This window comes from Scyliorhinus canicula, chromosome 6, assembly GCF_902713615.1.
Source record: "Scyliorhinus canicula chromosome 6, sScyCan1.1, whole genome shotgun sequence".
Classification (NCBI taxonomy): Eukaryota; Metazoa; Chordata; class Chondrichthyes; order Carcharhiniformes; family Scyliorhinidae; genus Scyliorhinus; species Scyliorhinus canicula.
Genome location: NC_052151.1, coordinates 78,369,192 through 78,386,085, shown reverse-complemented (window position 1 = coordinate 78,386,085; position 16,894 = coordinate 78,369,192). Strand labels below are relative to the sequence as shown.

The following is a 16,894-nucleotide window of genomic DNA, read 5'->3' as shown; positions in this document are numbered from 1 at the left end:
CTGTGTGGCCAAATTCCCCTCCAACTCGATTTTCAAATTTGCTGATGACACAACCGTAGTGGGTTGGATCTCAAACAACGACGAGTACAGGAATGAGATAGAGAATCTGGTGAACTGGTGAGACGACAATAACCTATCCCTCAATGTCAAAAAAACGAAGGAGATTGTCATCGACTTCAGGAAGCGTAGTGGAGAACATAACCTTGTCTACATCAATGGGAAGGAAATAGAAAGGGTCACGAACTTCAAGGTTTAGGTGTTGAAATCACCAACAACCTGTCCTGGTCTCCCCATGCCGACATTCTAGTTAAGAAAGCCCACCGACTACTCTACTTTCTCAGAAGACTAAGTAAATTTGGCATGTCAGCTCCGACTCTGACCAACTTTCACAGATGCACTATAGAAAGAATTATTTCTGGTTATATCACAGCTTGGTATGGATCCTCCTCTTCCCAAAACTACAAGAAACAACAAAAGGTTGTGAATATAGCCCAGTCCATGGCAAACCAGCCTCCCATCCATTGATTCTGTCTACAATTCCTGCTGCCTCGGGAAGGCAACCAGCATAATTAAGGCCCCCCCCCCCCCCCCCCCCAGACGTACTCTCTTCCATCAGAAAAAAGATACAAAAGTTTGAGGTCACGTACCAACCGACTCAAGAACAGCTTCGTCTCTGCTGACATCAGACTTTTGAATGGACCTACCTCATGTTAAGTTGATCATTTCTTTACACCCTTGCTATGACTGTAACATTACATTCTGCAGGCTCTCCTTCCTTCCCTATGTACGGTATGCATTGTTTGTACAGCATGCAAGAAACAATACTTTTCACTGTATACTAATAAATGTGACAATAATAAATCAAATCAAAACAGTCACCTCCCAAACAGAGACGCCCTCCCAAACAGACACCCCCCCCCAGACATACCCCCCAAACAGAGACACACACCCCACACAGAGACACCCCCCAAACAGAGACACCCCCCAAACAGAGACACCCCCCAAACAGAGACACCCCCCAAACAGAGGCACCCCCAAAACAGAGAAACCCCCCCCAAATAGAGACACCCCCCCCAGAGACATCCCCCCAAACAGAGACAGCCGCCCAGAGACACTTCCCCAGAGACACCCCCCCAAACAGAGACACCCCCCAATCAGAGAAACCCCCCCCAAACAGAGAAACCCCCCCACATAGAGACACCCCCCCCAAACAGAGACATCCCCCCAAACAGAGACAGCCGCCCAGAGACACTTCCCCAGAGACCCCCCCCCAAAGAGACACCCCCCAATCAGAGAAACCCACCCCAAACAGAGAAATCCCCCCCCCCAATAGAGACACCCCCCCCAAACAGAGACACCCCCCAAACAGATACACCCCAATGATAATGGAACAGCTAAGTGCTTCCTGCTGTGAGAATGAGAAAGTCAGAGCACTTAGCTGCTTTTGATCTGGTGAGGAGCTGTCAATCATAACAAGACTATTTATAAACATTGTGGTCAGTGAGTAACAGAGATGGATTCAAGCGTCGAATAGGGAAAGATACACCAAGGATCCACCAAGCAGCTGTCTCTGGAGTAACAAAACTGTCAATCATTGGCTAATGCAATGTATTGCTGTGTGAAATTGAATGGAATATTTGCATTTCAGAGGCTGTTAAGGGATTTCAAGCCCTTCGAAGTGTACCTTTTGTGAAAGCCTCTCACACTTATATTGTGGCAGGCTCTCACACTTATATAACAGCTGCTGCTTTAAACACCTTTGTCTGAGGCAGCAGATGTTGGGAAAGGGTGAGTGATAATGCTGTGACTTTGCACCCAATTGCCTGGACTGCTCTTCAGCTTTCAGGCAGGGTCTCTGATGGGGTCTGAAGGAGGCGGGTTCTGCTGGGTGGGGCTGATGGGAGGATTCTGAGGGGGGATTCTGATGGGGAGTCTTCCGGGCGGGGTAGGGCAGGATTTGCTTCGTGGAGGCCTCCGAAAGGACTTTGAGGGCGTCTCCAATGACTCCCATTTGAGGGCGGGGGCAGAGAATCAGTGAAAATGACTCATTGGCATCTTCCAGCCGCATGGGGCGTGTAACCCTCTGCCACCATTGGCGAGGGACCGGAGCCTTGGAATGGGAGGCGATTCTGCTTTTAAGTCGATGTTCCATTCTCCAACAGATCTGGAAACCCGCTCCCGGAGCAGCAGAGAAAGTACTCCATGGATAAAGAAATGGTAGATGAATGTCCAATTCACCCAACAACACGTCTTTTGGGACTTGTGGGAAGAAACCGGAGCACCCGGAGGAAACCCACGCAAACACAGAGAGAACGTGCATAGAATCATCGAATTTACAGTGCAGAAGGAGCCATTCGGCCCTCGAGTCTGCACCAGCCTTTACTAAGAACACCCTACTCAAGCCCACGTCTCTGCCCTATCCCTGTAAACCAGTAACCCCCACTTAATCTTTTATTTTGAACACTAAGGGCAATTTAGCATGGCCAATCCACCTAACCTGCACATCTTTGGACTGTGGGAGGAAACCCATGCAGACACGGGGAGAACGTGCCAACTCCGCACAGGCAATGACCCAATGCGGGAATCGAACCTGGGGCCCTGGTGCTGTGAAGCAACAGTGCTAACCACTGTGCTACCGTGTCACCCATTATTCAAGGTAGTTAATAGTAGGAAATGGTTAATTCATAACATTGCTTCAAATTACATTTTGAGGAAAGGGAAGAAGGCACAGAATCAACCTAGTAAAAAGATAAATTTAAGATAAATTTACGATTGATACCAAGACCTTTTTCTGTATATCAGTGATCAACATGTGGAGGCAAAGTAGTGAAGACAAAAACCTTGGAATCGTTTAGCACAATTAGATCCTGCAATGGGAACAGTGGGGTCTTTCAAGATGAATAAACGCACAAATTCTGAATGGCCTGCTTCATCGGCAATTATCTTGTGATATCATGCATAAGGGTTAAAATTCTTGCAGAGAATGGGATTAATCTGTCTAACATACTTGTGTTTGTCTGTGGCAGGTGTCATGGTGTTCAGAAAAGCTGTGTGTCAAACCATGATGTGAACTGTAATGATACTGCAACATAATTTGAACTGAGTAAAATGAATGAGTATCTCTGCATTAATTCTATATTCAATACTTTGTTTCCTCATTAACCCACTTGACTAAACACTTTCAAGATAACCAATAAATGAAATCCTGCATTACAAGTACTAGTATGGTAATATCCTTTAATCCTCATACTCCCCTTTCAATCAAGAACTATGTGTGTCTCTCTCTCTTTATGCCTCACTCTAACTTCAACACCTCCAAAAACAGATCTTTTGAGTTAATTCATGCAACAGTTAAACGTTATGGTTATATTAGATCGGCCAGACCATTATTCACAGTGAGTTGGATGGGGGTGGCGGTGATATTGTGACTGGATAAGTAATCTAGAGACCCGAGTTCAAATTCCACTATGGCAGATGGTGAAACTTACAATTCAATAAAAATCTGGAAATAAAAGTCTAACGGTGACCATGAAACCATTGTCAATTGTTGTAAAAAATATCCTTACCTGGTCTGGTCTTCAGACTCAGCCAGCAATGCTCACATAACACTGCTTTATAACATCAGCATATTTATAAAGTGCAATGAGACATGCTTGCTACGTACAATTGTTAACAAATGTAACTACCTCAATATAAATGTATAAATAGCATGCATTTCCCACACAAATCTGTGTCATTTCTTAAAAAAACGTGTTACGAATCCAAGGAGTGATTTGGAATACTCGGAGAAACCCGAATCAGAATAGTTTGTTTCTAAAATAATTTTTACCAATTATCTCAAAAAAGCAACAAACAAAGTCAAGGTGCTGAGCTACAGCATATAGAAAATATATGCACCCAAAGTCAAGGTGCTGAGTTGCAGCATATAGAAAATATATCCACCCAAGGCGCTGACCTGCAGCATATAGAAAATATATCCACCCAAAGCCAAGGTGCTGAGCTGCAGCATATAGAAAATACATCCACCCAAAGCCAAGGTGCTGAGCTGCAGCATATAGAAAATACATCCACCCAAAGCCAAGGTGCTGAGCTGCAGCATTTGGAAATTTTTCCACCCAAAGCGAAGGTGCTGAGCTGCAGCATATAGAAAATATATCCATCCAAAGCCAAGGTGCTGAGCTGCAGCATTTAGAAAATATATCCACCCAAGGCCAAGGTGCTGAGCTGCAGCATATAGAAAATATATCCACGCAATCAGCAAAGATTTCCCATCTCGCCCATTGGAAAGTTTATTTTGTGGTCACAGAAATCCACTTTTGTATATACAGAAATTATTCTAAATAAAAGAAAACTTTCCAATCAATATCACCTCAGTTTGAGAAGCTTTGTTTCTGTGGTCCAGGAGATGGATAAGCAGCACCCAAAGTTCTTTGATACAGCTGCATTGGTAATGGCAAGTGTTGAGTATCTCAGACGGTCGAACCTAACAGACAGGAGAGGAAGAAAAAGCTGTTGCTCTTCATTTAACAAAAAACAACGCAAGACAAACAGAAACTATTGGAATACAAAACTATGTTGGTAACATAGCTCCCCCTTACTATCATATTCAACTTAAATTTATTACAATTACAATTAGGCTGAATTTGTGTTTGAGGGGTGGGAAACACAAGTCGGGTAATGTTTCTGGGTCCCAAACCCTTGCCACAGGGGTGAGGTGGGAACAATAACTGGATTTTGACCAGAGTTCACTCTTTAATTAGCAGGGAGACAAGTTCCCTGTTCACTTAAGGGCAGCTGGTAGACTCTCAGAACTACAGGACCAATTGAAGGCCTTCCAGCTTGAGTAAAGGGCAAGTGGAACAGGGAGGAATCCGTCTAAAGAGCAGCTTTTGGTTCCACCTGCACCCAGGGAGGGCCTATAAGCCTGCCAGAAGAGCTGGCCCCAAGTGTACTTCTGGGTAACAAGATCCCTGCCCACCAGGTAGTTAAACTGTATCCCCATCAAATTGGGAAACTGGAGGACCAGTAGAAAATCCCAAACCATGATAAGACTTTTAATGAATCTAATTGGTCATGGAAGCTACAACCTCGGCTTACCCTGAAATGGCCGGCACTGAGAATAGGTACCAGGTACTTTCAGGTCCTGTCTGCCTCTATTCCCAATCTCCGTGGGGCTGAAAGTTCTCTCCATAAGCGAACAGGTTAAATTAAACATGATAAAAACATGAATTAAGGGAAAGATGATTAACAATCCTGAAAGAGGTTTACAGAAAGCTAAATCGTAAATGAATTACAGCATTGCACAAAGCAGAGGGAAGGTGCAATTTAAAACTGAAAATCACGGAATAGTTTAACACACACTATTTTAGGGCAGGGTGGGATTCTCCAGTCCCCCAGCCAAATGTTTCTTGACGGCGCGCTGTTCGCTCGTGGCGGGATTCACGATTCCCACCGCTTCTCAATGGGAATTCCCACTGAAGTCACCCATTCCGCCGGGAAACCGCATGGGTGCGCTGTCGGCAAGAAAAGAGAATCTCAATGGCTGGAGAATTCCAGCCCAGTTATCCAGATTCAGAGTCAAATGCAGCGTAAAATGTTGCATGGAGCTCCCCTGACTTTACAGCAGACTCTCAGTGGAATATTCTTCTGACTGTATTATTTTCATATTCAATTACTGTTATGTGTATATTTAGGGCAGAATTTTGTACATTTGTTTTTGGAATATGGCTGATGATGCTTGGTCCATAAATATTGCTCATTCATACTGTACTGAACAACTAGCTGGCTTGCTATGTCATGGATCAACCATTCGTTGTAAACTAAAGTCACATTTACAACACATTATTGATCCAATAGCATTACGATTAATCTATCGTGCATAAGACTTAATGTTTAGTGCATTATCCCTCATTTAGCATACCAAATGTGTTCCCAAAAAACAGCATACTGATTGAAAACTGGAGGTCTAGTAGAAAATCCTAATATGTCTCCTTTGACTTTGATTGCCCTTAACAAGGCCACAAATGAGTCGAATTGGCTACCTGCCTCATTGGATTGGCAAGCCCAGCTGGAACCCAAACCAACCTACCCTGGAATTGCCGGCGCTGGGAATGGGTTTAAGAATTGATTATTTCTTAATTTATTGGGGTAACCGATAGCTAATATAACTGATGCGGTACACGTGCACTTAGGAAACAAATACCACTTTGTTTATCCAGGATTAATCCAAGAATTTTCATTATACTCTATGCCAAGTTAGTCCCAACATACATCTTAACCAAATACTTTTATACAAAGGTTGTTTTGGAGCATGGAATAGCAATGTTTACCTCGAGCAGCTTTTGGATACACACTCACCCAGGGAGGGCCTCTCAGGCTGCCAAAAGTGCAGGTCTCCACTGCCAGCTGATAATAGGTTATAAATGTAGAAACATAGAAAATAGGAGCAGGAGATGACCATTTGGTCCTTCAAGTCTGCTCCGCCATTCATTATGATCATGGCTGATCATCCAACTCAATAGCCTAATCCCGCTTTCCCCCATATCCTTTGATCCCCTTCACTCTAAGTGCTATAACTAATTTCTTCTTGAAAACATACAATGTTTTGGCCTCAACTACTTCCTATGGTAACAAATTCCACAGGCCGACAACTCCCTGGGTGTAGAAATTTCTCCTCATCTCTGTCCTAAATGGTCTATCCGTATCCTCAGAGTGTGATCCCTGGTTCTGGACACACCCACCATCCGAAACATCCTCCCTGCATCTACTTTGTCTAGTCCTGTTAGAATTTTATAGGCTTCTATGAGATCTCCCTTCTTACACTCCTTATATTGTTAGTCTTTGTGTGTATACTGTTCCAATCACCAAACTGGTGAAGAGCATTATGGATGAATTTCAGATTTGCTAAAAGGTGCATATTTATTTTCTTTTAAAACTAACATAATCAGGAGGATTGTGACAAAATGAGTGCAAGTCCTGGAATTCCCTCTCTTAACAGTCCTGCAGGAATACCTTCATCACATGAATGGCAGTGGGTTAAAGAAGATAGTCCATCTCAACAGCATTTGGGGATAGGCAATAAACGCCAGCGTTGCCAGGGATACCCACATCCCAAAAATGATTTGCAGACAATGTGTGAAACTTCAAAATAATTTTGTTTTTGTATTTATTGCTTTAGTTGCTATTAACTATTGGACCTATGTTTATTGGCATTACCACATAAATTTTGAAGATGAGGAAGGTGGAAATCAGAAGGTATTTTTGCTCCTTCATCCCAATAGATTGGTATATTTTGTGACTTAGAAGAGAGCTTCAGCTTTGCACTTCAATGGTCTCTCGGAGGAAACCTTTATTTCCACTCTATACTTGTCACATAGGCAATGGACATAGCTCTTGTGCATTGTGTGGGGAAAAATAATTTCCTTTTTTATGACTTGGCACAAAGAAGCAACAAGAAATCACTAGCAGCACAAATCATGCATTAATCGCTGTACAGCAATTGCCAGGTTTGTTTTTCTCTCAGTAATAAAAGTCTAAAGGCCAATTATTCATACTAAAATTAATACTTGTCAAATTATTTTCTAGAACCTCTTCCCACTTAATTGAAAGGTGAAATCAGCTATCATGACAATAACGAATAATGATCAAGGACTTGGTCAGAGCCAAAAGATTTAGTCCACAAATTCTGCAGGCACTTTTGCGGGGGTAGAAGTGTGACATAGAAGCCATCTAACAGTCACTTTGCTGATTCAATCCTCGACCATGTGCCTGTGACTATTTAGACATTTGGGATGGCACATGTTCCTCCAGTGATGCAACAGAGGCACTTATCCCCATTTGGAAATTGGAACACCTGGACACTCAGAGAGCCCAAATTCGGCTAAAACTAAGTGGCATTAAGACCCAAATCAGGATCCACTGATCACAGCAGGTGCAGGTCATGCTCGGCCAATCATGAGAAAACTAGGTAGAATTCCAAGGCTAGCACAGGAACGCTCCCCACAAGTGATCCGCGCCCACGTGATTCCCGGCCACGTGGACCAGAGAATCACGAATTGTTGGAACACAGGACGCCAGGCCCACTTAATGGATGCAAATGGGCTATTAAGAGCCATTTACATTGATTTACATCCTCCTGCTGGAACACGGTCGTGACCTTGATACCGGGAGTCGGAACATGACTTTCGAGTCCGTGTCTGGCACCGATCCCGATTTTACCCCGAAGCCCAATTCTCCGTCCAATCGGGAACGTGATCCGCGCGTCCTGGGATGGAGAATCCAGCCCGTCCTCCATCTGGGTAAATACAAACTACCACCAAAGGTTTAGTCATTAAAAAATAGCTCTTCCACCTGTTTAGTAGCCCTGCCATTTTATCCAGCTGCATTCCTGTAAAACAAATTGGATAAAGAGAAAGGGTACATTACATACTTACGGCCAAAAAAAATCACTCTCTACCTTGATATACTTGTTAACTGCTAAAACAATCAGATCACGTAGAAGGTTGAAGCAATGGTCTTCAAACAGACTGACGTTTGTCAAGTTTTCTCCGGTCAAATCCATGAACTGATGCGCATAAATGACCTGACCTAAAACAACAGGAGGCTCAAGCTTCAGCGGAACATTACAGGCAGTAACATAAACATCAGTAAACTGTGACACTTGCCAAATGCTAATAGCATGTACATTTTTATACCGTCACAGAAACACCAGAGAACATAGGTTAATTAAATAGTCATTGGAAAAAGTTAAGATGCTGTCAAATATGTCACATGAAATTAACTTCACGTTGATTTTTTTTAAAATTGGAATGAGTGGTAGAGTTGACAACTACTTTTCCTAACCTTGTTGAAGCTCCCTGATCTATTTCTCATCACTAGCAATTGGTTTTTTTTATAAATGTTTTTTATTGGGTTTTTGAACAAAGTATATTTACCATTATGTACACAGGATAAGAAACACACATATATAATATATATATATATATATTATATATACACACACATATATAGAAGAGAAGAGCACACCCAAACATACCAAAGAAAAGAAAATAGTAAATTGTAAAAAAAAACAATAAAAAAAAAAATAGAATAACTGGTAAGGTATTGGGCACCAGCTCAACAGCAGCAACTCTGTGCACCTGGCAAAATTATTTACAACACATAAGTAGGCAACTGTTTGCGGGGGTGGAGACTGGGGAGGTAAATATACATTCGGGTGCCGGAGAAATAATTACAGTGGGCAATACTCGAATGGGTTTGGTGTTGTTGTCGCTTGCTTCTCCCGGACGGATCTCGCTTCCGTCTCGCACTCACCTCTGCTTCTGCCGTTCCTCCCGTCTTTCGTCTTTATTCTCCTCGTTCCCTGCTCTTGGAGATGCCATGTTCGTTATTGTATCCCGTGCCTTCCTTCCGGCTCTCATTTCCCTGCCTCCCCCCACCTCCCTGGTTCTCCTCTCTTGTTCCCTATCAATTCCCCCCCCCCCCCCCCGCCCTGTGGTTTGCCTTTCTTTCCTCTTAGGTTTAGCTGTCCCCCCCCACCCCCCTCCCTCCCGGTCTATCCAACTACTTTCCCCTGATTCTTGGCCACCTGGCTATTCTTCCTCTTGTTGGTTGGCCACAAACAGGTCCCGGAACGATTGCCGGACAGCCAGTCTGCAGCTTTGGGTGGTGCTGCTGACCGCCAGCCAAACAGGATTCTACGGCGGGCGATCAGGGAGGCAAAGGCAAGGGCGTCCGCCCTCCTCCCCAGGAATAGATCTGACACTAGCAATTGTTAACTGTGATAATTGAATGAACAACCAACACAGTACTCGTCTCTGCACTCCATCTAGCTGGTCCTCACAAATGATACCCCAAATCACCAATTCCCTTGAATATTTCTCCAACTCCACCCTGAAGTTATTCAACACTATATGCCTCCCTAGGCAGTCTATTCCAGTTAAACCAAAACTGTCCTTGCACCTTCGGTCTTCTAAGTTTTAGCCAGTGTCAACTCAGCATAAAGTGTATGGTAATCATGAACATATCATCAGGGTTCACTTCATCTATTTCTTCGAAAATCTTGAAAGCTCAGATAACATTTCTCCTGAGCCTCCAATTCTCCAGGACAAATTATCTCAGGCTCTTCAACATCTTCCTGTGGCTTAGTGTAAACATCAAATGAATTGTCTATTTTGCACTGCCTTCAATTACATTTGCCAGATTAACATGTAAATTTATTATATGGCTCAAAGATTTCATTAGAAAGATCCATTACCACAAACTACTTAGCCAAACACTGCATTTATGGGACACCTTACTAATCATCTGACTCCCTTGAAGATTCTGAAGGCACTTTACAGATGCCATATCAAAACTACATAAGGGAAATTTAAAAAGTTATTTCTACTCTAAAATTTAAGGAAATTGTAAACATCTAGTTATTTATCCCCATTTATATTCCCACCTCTATGCTTTAGAGTTGCAGGGTAGCACAGTGGTTAGTACTGTTGCCCTACAGCAACAGGGACCCGGGTTCCATTCCCAGTTTGGGTCACTGTCTGTGCGGAGTTTGCATGTTCTCCCCGTGTCTGCGTGGGTTTCTCCAGGTGCTCCGATTTCCTCCCACGAGTCCCGAAAGACGTGATTGTTAGGTGAATTGGACATTCTGAATTCTCCCTCTGTGTACCGGAACAGGCGTTGGAATGTGGCGACTAGGGAATTTTCACAGTAACTTCATTGCAGTGTTAATGCAAGCCTACTTGTGACACTAATAAAGATTATTATTATTTAGCTTTTATGAGATTTAGAGCCCAAGTTACCTGGAACATTTTCAACGTCATTCCATACTGGCTGACAAGGATTACATAAAGCAAAAGGCAACAGACCTCCCAATTTTTATCTTCCATCCACCTTGTTATGGAGAGCTGCGCAATCACTGCCAATCTTTGATGAATAAGCAATATTCATCGGGCAGCTAAAATTGTGGTTGCAATAGTGGAATCTTATATTCAAGTTACCACAACAGGCTCTTCTGTATCAAGACGATTCATTTTTCACTATTGAAGCATCATTAAAATTTTAAACCTAGTTAGATCAGGTTTCCTGGATAATTTAGGGTTAAAATAGAGTAAAATTATTTTTAAACTTCTGCAGTTATGGTGTAATTTCAGGCATACGAGCATGTGAAAATGACAGACAGGAAAAGTCCCACTGGTCTATCCAGCCTTTCCCATGCATTATATCATAACACAAACACTCCACAGCCTCCTGCTGTCATGCAATCTCCTGGAATAAGCAAAAAAAAACAAGGCCATTGGGAAACAAATCTGGAAGATTCCTCAACTCAATCAGATTAGGAAATCAAAACTAGTGCAGGAGATCCATAGACCGTGATTTACATGATAAATATGAGATAATCTTGGTCCCAGGAAAAGATAAGTCAAGCTCTTTAATGAAGGAATCCAGTGCATCGACTTTCACCAGAAAAGGTGGGAAGCCATTGCCCGGAACTATTGGCAAGCAGATCCAAATGGTATGCTTTGCTATATAGTGAATTGTTCTCATGTCCTGTGGACCTTCTGCCGTGTCCTTGTGGACCTTCTACCAGTCATCAATCTGCGGCAATAGTGGATTTACTTCCAGAGGTTCTCTCTCTTGTACCTCTTATGGAGTACCTCTTATCAAAGGTTTTCTGAGGGGGTGGCATGGTGACTCAGTGGTTAGCATTGCTGCCTCACGGCACAGAGGACCCGGGTTCGGTCCCGGCCCTAGGTCACTGTCCGTGTGGAGTTTGCACATTCTCGTCCTGTCTGCGGGGATCTTATCCCCACAACCTGAAGATGTGCAGGGTAGATGGATTGCCCATGCTAATTGGGCCCTTAATTGGAAAAAGAATGAATTGGGTACTTTAATTTTTTTTTAAATCAAAGGTTTTCTGCAAGTCAAGATAGGGCAGATGACCAAATCAGGTGATATTTACCAATAACCTGCCGATTTAAAAAAAAAATCAATTTCATAAGACGTAACACTCTATCTGTGGCCCAATATCTGTACTGGCTTTGTTATTTGACTAAGTATTTGGCAACCTGCCTAAAATCTCATGTAGCTTGGTGTTAAATTTTGTTTGATAATGCTCCCGTGAAGTACCTTGGGCTGCTTTATTACATTAAAGGTGTCAGAGGCTGTTCTTGCTGCTATTGTTATGAATTTGGGTCTGGTGCTGCCGTGATTGCTACTTTTTTTATTGCACATTGCCTTGCATTTGTAATAGTGTAACAATGAAAGTCCTGTCTTTTGTGCGTTCTTTTAATATGTCTGCAGGTGCACCAAGTTAACTCTAAGCGAGGTTTGGGGAGAATATTACTTAAAAACCAGAAAGGTATGGCGAGTGTGGCGACTAGGGGATTTTCACAGCAACTTCATCGCAGTGTTAATGTCAACCTACATGTGACAATGAAGATTATTATTATTAGATGGTGCTAAAATATGTAGAAATCAAAGAAGCGTGTCAATAGCAAGGTGGCAACGTCTCCTCAGACAACAAAATGTCACTAACGAATGGACTATTGTTTAAATCTGTGGTTAACTCCACATTTAAAATACCCATCTCCGATAATAACATGATACAAAAAATTTAACATATCTGAAAGAACCAACCAGTTAAGTCAAACGTCTGCACAAATCTAAAACAATCCATATCCATGTTTTTCTTTTCCACAAAATTACCACATAATCTCAATCTGTGATTTCTATGGACAATTATGCTTACCCAACATTTTTTCCTGGAGTATGTGCAGAATTTCTAGCACCGACCAATGGATGTCCAGATGCAAATGCAGCAAATGCCAAGATGGTGGAAAAACCTAAAAAGACAGACATGTTGGTCAGCGAGGTATAAAATATATAGCACCATCTCACTAAAAAATATCTGCAAATGTTTCACTTTCCATTAATTCGTTCGTCGTTCAGAGGCTTATTATTTATACATAGAAGGATCTAAATAAAAATCATAGAGACGAACGACGGGTTGATCAGTGAAATATCAAAGTAGGCGGTCCCTTTTAGTGCTGGATGTCCAAAGTGTTACAAATATGAAGTATGTAAGGTGGTTATGTTTGGGTCTGTCTCTTTAATTTACCATAAAATGGAGGAATGAAGGGGTCTTGTAACCTGTTCTAAATTCCACCCAACAGCAAAATTGGGTGACTTCATTGTTAAAGGTAAAGGAGGGCCCAGGTTGACTGACTGGGAAGAAGGTGCGAGTGAACATCGACCAGGGTAGTTGTGCCGATGGTGGATCCACTGTTAATCTCCAACTCATAGGGAAGTGTTAGGCATGTCCCGTTTTTCAAACTGTTATACTCTAAATTGTTTACTTAATTCCAAGATACAGTGGAGTTGGGGAAGTCTAGAGGATAGTGAATTTGCACTTCTGCCTGGATACAAGGTTCATGTGACTTGCACTGCCATGGAGATAAGTTTTGAACGGGGAAGAGTCCATACATAGCAAGCCATCGTTGGATCAGATTTTTCTTGATATCACTGACCCTCATAGATATGTCAGTCCACAAGAATTTGGGAGAGACAGAGAATAGAAAGATTCAGGCAGCATACCCTCTACCTTAAGTTAAAGAATGGTAAGAAGCCTTACAACACCAGGTTAAAATCCTTGGGACAATTCACACCTCTTTAACCTGGAGTTACCTCTCTCTCTGCATCTTTGATGATTTGATTGCCTGCAGGTGCTCGCATTCCGGGGCATCTCTGACTGTGTCTATATAAACATTTCTGGAACAAGCCTTTCCATTCACCTGAAGAAGGAGCCGTGCTCCGAAAGCTCGTGTTTGAAACAAACCTGTTGGACTTTAACCTGGTGTTGTAAGACTTCTTACTGTGCTCACCCCAGTCCAACGCCGGCATCTCCACATCAAGGTTAAAATCCAACAGCTTTGTTTCGAATCACTAGTTTTCGGAGCACAGCTCCTTCCTCAGGTGAATCTTGGCCCTGTCAGCTGCCATGTAAAACACAGGTGGGAGCTCACACTTACATTGAAGAAACAGAGTTTGTGAGGATTTAAGTGGGATTGGAAGACTCGCCTAGCTTGGCTAAAGAAAAGAATCTCCAATTCAGCCTTAATTATAAAATTCAACTTGGGGATTAGAAGTTAGCCAGCTGAAAAAGGAAGCATGCTGTTGGGAGCTCAGAATAGCTTTCGACTGGTTCCTGGAGAATACGTGTCCACTGAAGGGACAGAGTAAAGTATAACCGTAGAGGGGAAGTTTCTGTTATCAATAGTTAAATGTGGAACTTTACAGATACGTTGCGGCTGAATCATGTTTAGACATTGTGGTTTTAGTTTGTTTGTTGCAGGAAAAGTCTTGAAACTTTAAATCTTGTTGTGCGATCCTTCCAGTCAGCCACTGTAAATTTAAGTACTTTCCTACAAGTTCTCGGTCTCTACAAATATCAAAACAAAAACAAAAACAGGCGCGCAGGGATGAAAGCAGGCAGTTTTAATCAGGATATGAGGAGCACAATGGTGGGTAGGGTGGGGGCGTCATGGACAAAGAGTGCAGGAGAGACCAGATATCAACATCTGTAATGGCATCACTATTGGTGGAGGTTTTAAAAAAATTTTAGAGTACTCAAGCCACCTAGCCTGCACATCTTTTTGGGCTGTGGGGGTTGAACCCACACAGACACGGGGAGAATGTGCAAACTTCACACGGACAGTGGCCCACAGCCGGGATCGAACCTGGGACCTCGGTGCCATAAGATAGATAGATAGAACAGTACAGCACAGAACAGGCCCTTCGGCCCTCAATGTTGTGCCGAGCAATGATCACCCTACTTAAACCCACGTAACCCGTATACCTGTAACCCAACAATCCCCCCATTAACCTTACACTACGGGCAATTTAGCATGGCCAATCCACCTAACCCGCACATCTTTGGACTGTGGGAGGAAACCGGAGCACCCGGAGGAAACCCACGCACACACGGGGAGGACGTGCAGACTCCACACAGACAGTGACCCAGCCGGGAATCGAACCTGGGACCCTGGAGCTGTGAAGCATTGATGCTAACCACCATGCTACCGTGAGGCCCCAAGATAAGGCAGCAATGCTAACCATTGCGCCACCATGCCATCCTGACTACTGGGAGAGTTGAATGAAAGCTGATACCAGCCATCACATTGACCATAATCAAAGGCCTGAAACCATGTGAGTGACTACTGGAATTATAAGGGATGTTACAGATCATTGATTGGATTGACAACATAAATCCTATTATATGTGATCTATTAGCATCACAAGAGAGAAGTAACAGATAAATGTTCCAAATATTGGAAGTTTAATATGAGTATTTCTACAGAAATGTTACTTATGATTTTCCAATAAAGCACATATGTCTCCTTTATGGGATGCGAGCATCGCTGTCAAGGTCAGCGTTTTTTATTGCTAATTGCCCTGGAGTAGGTGGTGGTGAGCTACCTTCTTGAACACCCACAGTGCCATTAGAAAGTTCCAGGATACTGACCCAGTGACAGCGAGAGAAAATATGGTAAACTCCCAATTATGGAAGGTGTATGATTGGGAGTGGAACTTGCACATGATGGTGCACTTCTGCATATGCTATCCTTGTTCTTCTAGGTGCTAGATTTCTCGGGTTTGGAATATGCTGTTGAAGGAACATTGGTAAACTGCTGCAGTGTGTTTTGTAGATGGTACACACTGCTGCCAATATGCGTCGGTGGTGGAGGGAGTAAATGTTTACGGTGCTGCATGGATGCCAATCAAATGGACTGCTTAGTCTTGGATGGTGATGAGCTTCGCGAGTGTTCCCAGGACTGCCTCAACCAGAAAAGTGAACAGTATTCCATCACACACCTGACTTGTGCCTTGTAGATGGTTTGGGGAGTAAAGAGGTGATTGCTAGCCTCAGAATTCCCAGCATCTGGCCGGCCTTTATAGTCATTCAATTACATTTGTCATATAGTCTGTTCCAATTACATTTCCAGTCAGCTGGAACTATATCGCCATTCCTTCACTGTCAATGGGTCAAAAACCTGAAATTCTCTCCCTAACAGAACTGCGGGTGCATTGTCGTGTATCTACATCACTTGGACTCCAGTAGTTCAAGAAGACATCTCACCTTTTCAAGGGAAATGAACAAACAACAAAGAAAATTCAGCACAGGAACAGGCCCTTCGGCCCTCCCAGCCTGCGCCGATCCAGATCCATTATCTAAACCTGTCGCCTATTTTCCAAGAATCTATTTCCCTCTGTTCCCCGCCCGTTCATATATCTGTCCAGATGCATCTTAAATGATACTATCGTGCCCGCCTCTACCACCTCAGCTACCCTCTGCATAAAACACTTCCCACGCACATCTCCCTTAACCTTTCCCCCTCTCACCTTGAAATCGTGACCCCTTGTAATTGACACCCCAACTCTTGGAAAAAGCTTGTTGCGATCCACCCTGTCCATACCTCTCATAATTTTGTAATAACAAACCTGAATTTAATCAGGTCTCCCCTCAACCTCCGTCTTTCTAATGAAAACAATCTTCATAGCTAGCACCCTCCATACCAGGCAACATCCTGGTGAACCTCCTCTGCACCCTCTCCAAGGCATCCACATCCTTCTGGTAATGTGGCGACCAGAACTGCACACAGTATTCCAAATGTGGCCAAACCAAAGTCCCATACAACTGTAACATGACCTACCGACTCTTGTGCTCAATACCCCGTCCGATGAAGGGTGGGAAATAAATATTGGCCGTACCAGCAAACTCACATCCAACGAAAGAGTTAAAAAAAATGTTTGGGGGCTGAGATAGCATTGTTGATAACATCTTCCATCAGTTTACTCATGATTAGGAGTAAACTGATCAGGATATTAGATGGCCAGA

General features: G+C 43.1%; 1 protein-coding gene across 3 annotated transcripts in view; it reads right to left on the bottom strand.

The window, feature by feature from the left end:
- mms22l (MMS22-like, DNA repair protein) overlaps nucleotides 1–16,894 on the bottom strand; it is a 214,926-nt gene that overhangs the window by 138,197 nt on the left and 59,835 nt on the right. For all 3 annotated transcript variants that reach the window (XR_005460951.1, XM_038799546.1, XM_038799545.1), the window contains exons 7-9: nucleotides 12,749–12,842; nucleotides 8,456–8,586; nucleotides 4,370–4,483 (exon numbers count right to left, since the gene is read on the bottom strand). Coding sequence is in view for 2 of the 3 variants with exons in the window: in XM_038799546.1 (XP_038655474.1) it covers nucleotides 4,370–4,483; nucleotides 8,456–8,586; nucleotides 12,749–12,842 (339 nt within the window). In the remaining variant the exon portion in view is untranslated. The remainder of the gene's footprint in view (nucleotides 1–4,369; nucleotides 4,484–8,455; nucleotides 8,587–12,748; nucleotides 12,843–16,894) is intronic.